We start from the raw sequence: 12,667 nt of genomic DNA on the forward strand, positions 1-12,667 counted from the left end.
CATCGGGCACAGGGTGGGCTCCATGGGCTGGGAGGGCTTTGCCAAGGTGGGCATTGGGCACAGGGTGGGCTCCATGGGCTGGGAGGGCTTTGCCAGCCTCAGTGACTCTGAGTATTTGTAAATGCCCAGAAGTCCCCTGAGCCTGCAGGGAGGCTCCCAGGGTGACACTCACCTTGAGGGTGTAGACTCCCATGCGTCCTGGCACCTTGTAGAAGATGCCCTCCTCCCCCCGGGAGTTGGTGTGTAACATGGCATTCAGGCAGGCCAGGGGGGACGTGCCACTGCAACAGAGCACAGGCTGTTGGGGGGCTCTGCTCACCCACCCCTGCCAGGAACCCCCCTCAATGTGTCCTGGGGGGCTCTGCACACCCACCATCCCCCAGGAACCCCCTCAATGTGTCCTGGGGGGCTCTGCACATCCACCATCCCCCAGGAACCCCCCCAGTGTGTCCAGGGGGGCTCTGCACACCCACCCCTGCCAGGAACCCCCTCAATGTGTCCAGGGGGGCTCTGCACACCCACCCCTGCCAGGAACCCCCTCAATGTGTCCATGGGGGGCTCTGCACACCCACCCCCCTGAGATCCCTCAGTGTCCAGGGGGGCTCTGCACACCCACCCAGCCCCTCAGTGTCCAGGGGGGCTCTTGCACACCCACCATCCCCCAGGAACCCTTCCAGTGTGTCCAGGGGGGCTCTGCACACCCACCCAGCCCCTCAGTGTCCAGGGGGGCTCTGCACACCCACCATCCCCCAGGAACCCTCCCAGTGCGTCCAGGGGGGCTCTGCACACCCCCCCAGCCCCCCAGTAGCCCCTCACCCACCCCACACCCTCAGAGGTGCCAGCCCCTGCACTCCCAAGGAGAACCCCACAAGCTGCAGCTGCCACAACAAGCACCAGTGACTCCAGCCCCTCCGTGCTCCAGCCCCAGGAAAAAGGCAAACAAAAAAGCCCCCAGGCTCAGGCTCTGCAAGACGATTTTTGCCAAACATCCAACCAATCCCAGAGTTTTCCAGCTCTGGATGCTCCACGTGGCTGGTTTGGTGGGAGCTGAGAATGGGCTGCACAGGGATTTTAAGTTCTGGTGTGGGGATTTTTTCCGAAAAAGAACCCACACCACATTGAAATGAGGGTTGTGGGATGAGGAATGGAACCAAATTACACAAATTCCCCTGGAAAGAGCAGAGATCTCTGATCCCAGTCAGGAGAGTGGAGACAGAAGGTCCATCTTTTCCCTAGTGGGGGCTTTTTGTTTGTTTTTTTTAAAGCCCTCCTGCTGCAGGTGGGAGCAGACCCAGGAGGGCTCAGCAGGGCAGGTGCCCCATGTTCCCACTGCAGGGACAGCCCCTCCCAGCCAGGTGTCCCTGCTCATAAAGCACACTGGGATCCAGCAGGGCCCTGCATGGAAATGGAGAATCCTTCAGGAACCAGAACCAACAAACTCACTAAACCCCTGAATTTGTGCCTGAGGAACTCCCTGAGCAGGAGGCACAGCTGGGTCTGGAGTAAGCCCTGAATATCCCAACAAACCCCACCAGACTGGTGAAATAGGCCCTGGGAGGGCAGGGACACACAGTGAGGGTGGGAACAGCCCCCAGCAAGGGCTCAGGACAGGCAGGTCCAGGGGCTGAGCCCACAGTGGGGCCAAGCAAAGCTCAGCTGAGCTCTGCATAAAATCCACCCACACTGCACTTGTTCTTTTAGGGAAGGACACAGTTCTCTGTCCTGGGAGGGTGGGCAGGCCCTGGCACAGGTTGGGCAGAGCAGCTGTGGCTGCCCCAGCCCTGGGAGTGTCCCAGGCCAGGCTGGACAGGGCTTGGAGTGACCTGGGCTGGTGGGAGGTGTCCCAGCCCGTGGCAGAGGGTGGGATGGGATGAGCTTTAATGTCCCTTCCCACCCAAACCAGTCTGGGATTTGCTGATTCTGTGCCTTTCCCAGCCTGTAGCAGAGCAGGGATCACTCCCAATCCCTCCTCTCCCTCAGGAGACTCTGCCACAGACCTGACCTGCTCCTCCCCAGGCACATCCTTCCAAAAACTGCACCAGAGCAGAACTCAGTGTCAAGCCAAGCATTTCACAGCAGTGCAGGCAGAGCTCTGCTCTGGAAGCTGCCCAAGGAATGAGGCCTTGGCAGGGCCCATCTTCACAAAAGCTCTGCTCATCTGGCACCTCCACTGCTCCTCCTGAGCTGATCCCTGTCCAACAGCCTCTCTTGAATTTACTGTTTTCTCCTGTTTGCCCCTCTCAAGGTGTGTGCCTGTCTCTGCAGCTCTGCTGAACTCTGGCACGAAGCAAACACCACTCCAGCCTGTCACACAGCCTATTACTACCTTTTTAAATTAGTCAACAAATCCCACTTAACTTTGAAAAAAAAGTGTTGGATTTGGGTAGAAGATACAGGGTCATTTCACACCCTTTCTGCCTCTGTGGGCTAATCCTCAGGAGCACTCACTCAATCCCTACAGGAACCATCCCATTTCCAGGAATATCCCTCACTCTGAGCCCTGCTCTGGGGGCAGGATGGTGGTTCCCAGCTCCAACATGAGCTGTGCCCCCAGCAGCTCCCAACTGCACTGATCTGGATCTCCAGTGGCACAGGAACCTCCAAACTGGACACTGGAACCTTCAAATCAGACACACAAACCTCCAACCTGAAAAAAACTCACCAAATCACACCCAAGAAGACAAATGAAAACAAGCCCAGGTGCTCCCCCAGAACGGGGATGAAGCCCAGGCTGTACCAGCCCTGCCTGATCCCAGGGGAAACTCCTCTTGGATAAAAGGTGCCCCAGCCCAGGCAGTTTGCTCACACACAGGTGCAGTGAGACTGGGGTTATGCTCATTCTCAGGGATGAAACTTGTTCTCCTTGGAGGGAAGGATTTCACCCCTTGCTGGTCTCTGCTGCCCCTGTGCTCACACTCCCCCAGCATTCCCTTATTCCCTTCTCCAGCTCCCTGTGCTCTGCACCCTGCCCACCTTTGTTACTTGGGATGCAACAGCTGCCCCAAACCAGCCAGATGTTCTTCTTCCATTTATTTTATTGCCCTTTCCCTTACTTTAATCAGGAAGCTCCCCCGTTTGCCAGGAACAGACTCTGGATCAACAGCCACCCTGGCAGATCCCACCATCCCACCTCAAACCAACACTTGGACAAGCAGAGGATGTAAAAGGTGATTTTCTGTCCCCTCCTAGTCCCTTTTTCACTCCACTCATTCCCATCCCACCCAAACCCATACAGAGCCACACTCAGCTCCAGTACTGATGACTGGAAATGCTCCAGTCCTTCTGGGAGGTCTCCAACCAGGATTTATCCTTCAGGAAACAGCCTGTGGAGCTCAGCAAGACTTTGCCATGCCCAGTCTGTAACTGCTCTGCTCCTCCAGGGAGCTCCATCAGATCTGCTGGAGCTCAAATCCCTCAGCTGATTTCCAAAGGCTCTGAACTGGAATGTTCTCCAGCTTTGGATCCCAGCCATGGATCCCCCTGGGCTCTGACTAAGCCCAGCTTTGGGTCTAGGCTGAAAGATGAGAGGTTTGAGCTGCAGATGCACAAACCTGCTGAGTTGGAGAGGCAGGAATGACATCAGGATTAGGCTGGACAGGGCTTGGAGCAACCTGGGATAGTGGAAAGTGTCCCTGCCCATGGCAGGGGTGGAATGGGATGAGCTTTAAGGTCCCTTTCACCCCAAACCATCCCATCATTCCATGACTCAAAATGCCCTTTTCTTCTCCCAGCTCCATGTCTGATGTGCCCACCTGGGACATGACACAGCCCAAACCAGCAGCAGGAGCAGCTCAAACTCCATTTTACTGCACCCAGACACAGGTTTTATCTATCAATCCATGCACTTGGGTTAAGCTGCTGCCCCTGCAGGATTTCAGGATTTCCCTGAACTGGCATTTCCCTCAGGAACCACCTGCAGGGATAGCCCAGCCTGGCTTGTGCTGGGGGTGATTTCCCTGGATCTGCCTGGGCTGTTTCCATCCCAAACCCTCCTTATGCACTGAAACCCAAACACAGCCCCCCTCCCAGTGTGCTGCCCAGTGCCAGGAGCCCTTGCCAGGCTGCCTGGGCACACCAGGCTGGCCCTGCCTGGCCAGGCCCCTTCCCTGCCCACAAAGCACTGCCCTGATGAACCCAGACAAGTCCAGCTGCAGCAAATACCACCCAGGGCATCCTGCACCTCCAGGAAGCTCCTGCTGCCTCATCCAGCCCTTCCAACGGGCATTTCTGGCCAAAACTTCAGCAGATCCAGACACAGCCCTGGGGTCAATCCATGCCTGGGGTATCAGCCCCCTGTGCTCTCAGCCTTTCCATGCAAACCCTGCTCAGGATGTGCCACCTCAGGGAGTGCCCACACTCTGGGTGTGCTGCTGGCAGCACAAAGCCTGCTCAGCTGTATTTTCATTGAGGCACTCCCAGCAATGCTCTCCCCCAGTTTATTCCAACTGGGAATTGCACATTAGCAATGGCAGCAAACCTGTTTTAACTGGTGTGGTGATGAGTGGGGTGATCACCTTTATCAGTCACATTTATCCATCCCCCTGTGCTGGGACAGCATTAAAATGGGATGGTTTCAAAGCCCCTGGTTCCAGGAGCCTGGAGGTGCCAGGATGGCAGAGCCAGGAGCCCCCCACCCACCCCATCATGGAGTCTGGAGGTGCCAGGATGGCAGAGCCAGAGCCAGGAGCCCCCCACCCACCCCATCATGGAGGTGCCAGGATGGCAGAGCCAGAGCCAGGAGCCCCCTACCCACCCCATCATGGAGGTGCCAGGATGGCAGAGCCAGAGCCAGGAGCCCCCCACCCACCCCATCATGGAGGTGCCAGGATGGCAGAGCCAGGAGCCCCCCACCCACCCCATCATGGAGCCTGGAGGTGCCAGGGATGGCAGAGCCAGAGCCAGGAGCCCACCACCCACCCCATCATGGAGGTGCCAGGATGGCAGAGCCAGGAGCCCCCCACCCACCCCATCATGGAGCCTGGAGGTGCCAGGGATGGCAGGGCCAGAGCCAGGAACCCCCACCCACCCCAGCATGGCAGGGCCAGGGCAGCAGCACCTTCCCCATGCCCACATCGTCCCTGCCCCATGTGCAGTGCCAGGCAGAGCCCCCCCAGGTGCACAGACCCCCCATGCAAACCCAGCACCCCCTCACCCAAACCAGCAGGGCCAGGGGGGCACAGCGAGGGGCCACACCCCACACAGGGCACACACGGGGAGCTGCCAGGTCTGGGATGCAAAGGGCATGCAGGGAGGGCACAGCAGGGCAGGGCAGGGCTGGCAGTGTCACCCCAGGGCCACACCAGGAGCAGGGGGCAAAGCAGGGGCTCTGGGTTAGGGTTGGCAGGGGCAGCAGCAGCAGCAGCTTTGAGACAAACAGCAGTGGGTCTTACCTTCTGGAGGTGGAGGGCAACCCAAAAAAAGGAGAGAAACACCCCTTTAAAAACTTGAGCAAAACAATGGACTCATCAGCAATTCCCACAGACCCTCCCCCCATCCACCAGCACCCCATTTTCATAGCTTGGGGTGGACCTGCAGGAACCCTGAGCCCAGGGGAGCCCTGGGGACAAAGGTGTCACCTGCCAGGCGGGCCCAGGATGGTCCCACCACAGCTGGGACAGCTCCAGCTGCACAAGGTCCCCCTCACCTGGGAATGAGCCCCCAGGAGCCAGGAGGGCCCTTGGGAAGCTTCCCATGCAGACAGAGAGCAGGACAGGAACCCACTCCCTCCTTCAGCCCCCTCAGCACCACTCCCAGGTGCCAACCCCAGCGCCAACCCCAGCCCTGCAGCCCAGACTGGCAGAGGGGCAATGGAGCAGGACCCCCATCCCCTCCATGGGGGACCCACGGCCTCACCGACCCACCAGCAATGCCAATCCATGCCCACCTGAACACCCCCTGAACAGCACTGGGGCTGGGGGCACCTGCTGTGCCCACACCCTGCAGTGCCCAAACCCTCCTGTGCCCCACACCCTCCTGTGCCCCACACCCTGCAGTGCCCAAACCCTCCTGTGCCCCATGCCCTCCTGTGCCCCACACCCTCCTGTGCCCCACACCCTCCTGTGCCCCCACCCTGCAGTGCCCCACACCCTGCAGTGCCCAAACCCTCCTGTGCCCCCACCCTGCAGTGCCCCACACCCTCCTGTGCCCCACGCCCTGCAGTGCCCAAACCCTCCTGTGCCCCATGCCCTCCTGTGCCCCACGCCCTCCTGTGCCCCACGCCCTCCTGTGCCCCACACCCTCCTGTGCCCCACACCCTGCAGTGCCCAAACCCTCCTGTGCCCCCACCCTGCAGTGCCCCACACCCTCCTGTGCCCACACCCTGCAGTGCCCAAACCCTCCTGTGCCCCACACCCTGCAGTGCCCCACACCCTGCAGTGCCCCACACCCTCCTGTGCCCACACCCTGCAGTGTCCCACGCCCTGCAGTGTCCCACGCCCTGCAGTGCCCCACGCCCTGCAGTGCCCCACGCCCTCCTGTGCCCACGCCCTGCAGTGTCCCACGCCCTGCAGTGCCCCACGCCCTGCAGTGCCCACGCCCTCCTGTGCCCACGCCCTGCAGTGCCCACGCCCTCCTGTGCCCCACGCCCTCCTGTGCCCCACGCCCTGCAGTGCCCCACGCCCTCCTGTGCCCCACGCCCTCCTGTGCCCCACGCCCTCCTGTGCCCCACGCCCTCCTGTGCCCCACGCCCTGCAGTGCCCACGCCCTGCAGTGCCCACGCCCTGCAGTGCCCCACGCCCTGCAGTGCCCCACGCCCTGCAGCCCCCCTGGGCACACCAGCAGTGCCAGGCTGGGTCTGTGGCTGCCCCCAGGGATTCTGAGGGTTCCTGGAGCTGCCAGGAGCACCCAAAGCAGGGGCTGGGGCAGGAGGGCTCAGTGAGTGTGGGAGGGGCCACACTCAGAGCACAGAGTAAGGAGGGCCCAGGAGGCCCCTGGGGACAAGGACGGGCCTGGGGGACACTGGGCAGCTCTCAGGGACACACTGAAGCTGCACTAATTTATATCTTTAATTAAAGGTCTACACTGACAGCTGCAGGAACATCACAGACTGAAGTGCCAGGTCCTGGGTAAGAACAAACCCCCTGCAGGACACCCTGACTGTCTCAGACGTGGTTTAAGGGGGAGGCAGCACCTCCAGGGTCCCAGCACTGCTCCAGGGCCACCTCACCAGTGTCCCCAGGGCCACCCCACCAGTGTCCCCAGGGCCACCCCACCAGTGTCCCCAGGTCCAACACGTGCTCAGGGCTCTCCACACACTGCAGGGACAATGCAGGAATCAGCAGCTCCTGATTTTAAAGGAGGACTCAAAGGGCACAGAGTCTCAGTGGGTTTGGGTTCCCCCTCTGAGTTTCTGCTGCAGAACCACAAGCCCTAAAACCCTGAGGGGTTTGAGACTCCAGCTCTGGAGTTTTCCAGGAGAGAGTCAAGCTCCCAAACTCCTGCAGTGCTCATCAGTAGAGGAGATTTCTCCTTGCACAGGGAACACACTCCTGAACATGAGGAGAACCTGTGTGTGACTTTATTTGGAGGAGCCAACAAGAACTGCCACACCCACAGGCTGAGCTGGGATGGGAGAAGGGGAACACTCTGTGAGCTGGATTTGATAACTTTGGAAAAACTCACCTTGTGAGAGTTTCTCCTCCATGCAATAAAAGTATTTAACCCTCCCTGCCCATGGCACTAACCCAGCCTTGTCCCAGCAATGCTCTTGCTGAACTATTATTTTTCAAACCAACACTTTCCCCTACATTTATTATTTATGGCACCCACCATCTCCAGTGACACATCCCTTGGCCCCAGTCCCTCTCCAGCTCTCCTGGAGCCCCTTCAGGCCCTGCCAGGGGCTCTCAGGTGTCCCTGGAGCCTTCTCTTCTCCAGGTGACCCCCCAGCTCTCCCAGCCTGGCTCCAAAGGGGCTCCAGCCCTGCAGCATCTCCGGGGCCTCCTCTGGCCTGGCTGCAGCAGCTCCACGCCCTTGTGCTGTTGTTCCCAGGGCTGGAGGGGCAGGTGGGGTCTCACCTGAGCAGGGCAGAGGGACAGAACCCCCCCTGATGTCCTGCCCACACTTGAGGTGCTCCCTGTGTGCTCTAGAGGGTAAACCAGGCTCCCCAGGGAGCACAGCCACCAACCACAGCCAAAGGTTCATGAGGCAGCACCAAAGCCCAGCATGGCCTGGAGCTGGTGGTGCCAGGGGGTGTTCAAGGGGCAGAAGTGGCACCTCCAGATATTCCTCACTTCAGGAAATGTGTTGGTAGAAGGCCCTGTCTGGTTCAGAGCAGAAAACCCTCAACAAGGGGCTAGTAGGAAGTGCCCAGAGGAGACACCCAGATATCCAGTGACCAGTTAAACATTAACTGGAGCTGCCCCTGGGGTGGCACCTGATGGGCATTTATCCCAAAACAGCCCTGACCTGCACTGTACATGGGAACCCCACACAGGTTTCATTATCCACATCCCAAAGGCCTCACACAACACCTGTCCTACCTTCAGCTACAAATGTCACTTGGTCACTGTTTGTCTCCTCAAAAGGCCAAACCCAGCTCTGAGCTGACTGAGGAACTCCCTGCCCCAGCATTCCTGACCCTCCCTCCTCCCAGTCCCAATCCTGAGGAACTCAGGGAGAAACCCTGGAGGGTCTTGCTATTAAAATCCTTCCAATAAATTCCCCTTTCGCACTGGGAAAACATCAGCACCCCAGCTATGAGTAAGAAATCCTGCACAGGACAGCCCTGAGAGGCTGGCAGTGTTTTATGGACATTTCAGGAGACCCATCTCCCAGAAAAATTACAAAAATCTCACTCACTGGAGAGGTCTGAGGTCCCCCAGGCTGGGGGTTCCTTGGTAAGGAACGTGGATGTCCCTGTCCTACCCACAGACACTCAGCACAGCCAACACCAAACCTATGGGACATCAACTCCAGTGTCCTGCCCTTTGGCCACCCCAACCCCTGCAGCGCTCCAGGCTGGGCACAGAGTGGCTGGAGAGCAGCCAGGCAGAGGGACCTGGGGGGACTGAGGGACAGGAAGCTCAACAGGAGCCACCAGTGTGCCCAGGTGGCCAAGAAGGCCAAGGGGATCCTGGCCTGGATCCAAAGTAGCGTGGCCAGCAGGCCCAGGGCAGTGACCCTTCCCCTGGACTCTGCCTTGGGGAGGCCACACCTTGAGTGTTGTGTTCAGTTCTGGGCCCCTCAGTTGAGGCAAGAGATTGAGGGGCTGGAGCGGGGCCAGAGAAGAGCAACGAGGCTGGAGAAGGGACTGGAGGTGGCACTGAGTGTCCTCTGAAACACCTCCAGGGACAGAGAATCCACCATGTCTTGATCCAACCCCACTGTGATCACCAGCCCAGGGCACAGAGTGCCAGAGTGATCCCAGTGGGGTTGGATCAAGGGTTGATGATCTCAGAGGTCTCTTCCAACCCAACTGAGAAGAGCAACGAGGCTGGAGAAGGGACTGGATGTGGCTCTGAGTGTCCTCTGAAACACCTCCAGGGACAGAGAATCCAACATGTCTTGATCCAACCCTACTGTGATCACCAGCCCAGGGCACTGAGTGCACAGAGTGATCCCAGTGGGGTTGGATCAAGGGTTGGACTTGATGATCTCAGAGGTCTCCTGGAGAGCTGCACACCTGGGGCAGGAATGGCCCTCACCAACTCCCCTGGGGAAAAGCACCAGTGACTTGAGGCCTTGTTTGCAAATGGGAGCCACCCACCAAACCTGCAGCACTTGGGTACAAACCTCCTGAGGAGATGGGGCTCACCAGCAAACCCCTCTGAGCTGGAGCCAAAGGGCTTTACTGGCACAGGGACTCAACTCACCTGATTTCCTTAAGTCCTTCCTTCTGGATAACTTGAAGGATCTCTTTATGGCTCATGGGTGTGTTGGGATATTTCTCCAGGACCTGGCAAGAGAAAGCAGAGGGAGAGGAAGTCACTCATTTGCATTTGACAAGAATATTCAGCTGCACCAAACCCTACAATTAATGGTCTGCACTTCTCCAAGGAAGGGACTGACCCTCTCCCACCTCATGGCCACTCCCTGAGGGACACAGGGAGCACAGACACTCCAGGGACAGGCTGAAGAACCTCAGTGCAACTCCCAACTCCATTTGGAACGTGCTGCCCCAGGACAGCCCTTCATGGAGAATTAGAGGCTCCCCAGCACTGGGGCAGCTCCCCAGCCATCAGCTCCCCAGCCCATCAGCTCCCCAGCCATCAGCTCCCCAGCCCATCAGCTCCCCAGCCCATCAGCTCCCCAGCCCATCAGCTCCCCAGCCCATCAGCTCCCCAGCCCATCAGCTCCCCAGCTCATCAGCTCCCCAGCCCATCAGCTCCCCAGCCATCAGCTCCTCAGCACTGGGGCAGCTCCCCAGCCCATCAGCTCCCCAGCCATCAGCTCCCCAGCACTGGGGCAGCTCCCCAGTCATCAGCTCCCCACCCATCAGCTCCCCACCCATCAGCTCCCCACCCATCAGCTCCCCACCCATCAGCTCCCCACCCATCAGCTCCCCAGCACTGGGGCAGCTCCCCAACCATCAGCTCCCCAACCATCAGCTCCCCAACCATCAGCTCCCCAACCATCAGCTCCCCAACCATCAGCTCCCCAACCATCAGCTCCCCAGCACTGGGGCAGCTCCCCAACCCATCAGCTCCCCAACCCATCAGCTCCCCAACCCATCAGCTCCCCAACCCATCAGCTCCCCAACCCATCAGCTCCCCAACCCATCAGCTCCTCAGCCATCACCTCCCCAACCATCAGCTCCCCAACCCATCAGCTCCCCAACCATCAGCACCCCAGCCTGGAATGGTTCAGGAGCTCAGGGCACCTCACACACAACACTTCCAAAAAACCCCAAACCCTTAAGCTGAAACTACTGCTCAGTTTGGCTGAAAGGATTAAAGAAGCTGATGGAAATGGGGCAGTTGGCACAGTTGGGGCAGTTTGGAACTCTCTGCACACAGTTCAGGCTTAAAAATCCATAAATATGACCCATGAAAATGGTGCCTGTGTTGCAGTGTCACATTCCCACCCCTTCCCCAGCCCAGCCCAGCCCCTTGGCATCGCTCTCCTCCCTCCCAGGGGCAGCAGATGCCAAAGTACAGATGGAAGAATGACCAGAGAGGTGTCTGAGGCCTCTGGGGAAGATGCCAGTTCCTCCACACTTGGAGATGTGAAGCAGTTGGAGGGGGATGGGCAGGAAGTGCCTCCTTTCCTTCTTACTCATCAGCTTTTGACCTCAGCCCCGGCCCTGACTTGGGGCTTCCACCACCACCAAACCACAAGTTTGTTCAGCACAAACCCCACAAGTGACTCTGCAGAAGGAAATGAACAGTTTCAGTTCCTCTGCCCAACAGTTGTGCAGGACCCAAAGCTCCTCCTGAGCTCCTGCACCTCCTTCCCCCCAGGAAACCAAGTTCTCCCCATGGCTGCAGATTCCACTCTCCCTGGAAGGGCTTTGAAGGCCCTTTTTGGGCTGCAGCTTCTCCCTGCTCAGAGAACAACATTCCTACACATGTCACTGCACCTGCAGCCCTGGAAGCTCCAGCTGATGGTCCCATCCTGGGGAATCTCTCAGGTGATGTTAAAACCTGACTTTTGTAGAGTCAGAGAATCATAAAACATCTTGGGTGGGAAGGGAGATTAAAGATCATCATTAAAGTTCCATCCCTGGCAGGGGCACCTTCCACCAGCCCAGCAGATAAATCTGAAAGCTGGTTCTGCACTGTGTGCTGGGAGGGCATTCCCAGGAACCCCAGGGCACTGCTCACACACAGCCCCAGAGGGGCATTGTGCTTCCTGGGCACTGTGCTCTCCTGACTGTCACTGCCTGGACCTGCTCCTGACAAGCCCCATCTCACTCCCCCTGGAGCAGCAACACCACATTTCACTCCTTTTCCATCAGGCACCACCACAGGGCACACTAATGCCATGGCCAGCCAGGGAACCTCAGCAGAGAGCACAGAGGGGAAGAGAAGCTTTGCCCATTGAAGCCCTGCCTGCCCCCAGGGTGCTCCAAACACCTGTCCCAGGTCACCTGTGCCCACATTTTCCTGCCACAGGGCTCTCTGTGGGAGCTGAGCTCAGCAGGGTGGGCTCAGCCTCCTGCCACCCCTGCCTGGCTTCCTGCAGATCCTGCTGGGCTGCTCTGAGGTCACTCTGGAACATCAACCAGCTTTCCTGGGGCTCTGTGCTCTCCAGGAGACATTCCTAGAATCATGGAATTAATTTGGAAGACTGGAAGACACCCTGAGGATCAGCCAGTCCAACCAATCCCCAGCACTGCCAAGGCCACCACTGTCCATGTCCCCAAGTGCCACATCCACAGGGCTTTAAAATCCCTTCAGGGCTGGGCACTCCACCCTGCCCTGGGCAGCTGTGCCAGGGCTGGATAACCCTTTCCAGGAAGGAATTGTTCCCAGTATCCAACCAAACCATCCATCCCTGGCCCAGCCTGAGGCCGTGCCCTCTCCTCCTGTCCCTGTGCCCGACCCCCTGTCCCGGCTCCCCCCTCCTGGCAGGGATTGCAGAGCCAGAAGGTGCCCCCTGAGCCTCCTTTGCTCCAGGCTGAGCCCCCTCCAGCTCCCTCAGCTGCTGCTCCAGCCCCTTCCCAGCCCCATTCCCTTTCCCTCCCTCCTCTGGAATGATGAAGGTGTGTAGGGGTAGAAAGATGAAG

General features: G+C 59.0%; 1 protein-coding gene across 3 annotated transcripts in view; it reads right to left on the bottom strand.

Annotated features, from left to right (window-relative positions):
• Window positions 1-12,667, bottom strand: part of ASXL2 (ASXL transcriptional regulator 2) — a 69,711-nt gene that overhangs the window by 38,835 nt on the left and 18,209 nt on the right. For all 3 annotated transcript variants that reach the window (XR_011696992.1, XR_011696991.1, XM_071547641.1), the window contains exons 2-3: window positions 9,813-9,895; window positions 173-281 (exon numbers count right to left, since the gene is read on the bottom strand). Coding sequence is in view for 1 of the 3 variants with exons in the window: in XM_071547641.1 (XP_071403742.1) it covers window positions 173-281; window positions 9,813-9,895 (192 nt within the window). In the remaining 2 variants the exon portion in view is untranslated. The remainder of the gene's footprint in view (window positions 1-172; window positions 282-9,812; window positions 9,896-12,667) is intronic.

The sequence above is a fragment of the Pithys albifrons genome, chromosome 2 (genome assembly GCF_047495875.1).
Source record: "Pithys albifrons albifrons isolate INPA30051 chromosome 2, PitAlb_v1, whole genome shotgun sequence".
NCBI classification, from domain to species: domain Eukaryota; kingdom Metazoa; phylum Chordata; class Aves; order Passeriformes; family Thamnophilidae; genus Pithys; species Pithys albifrons.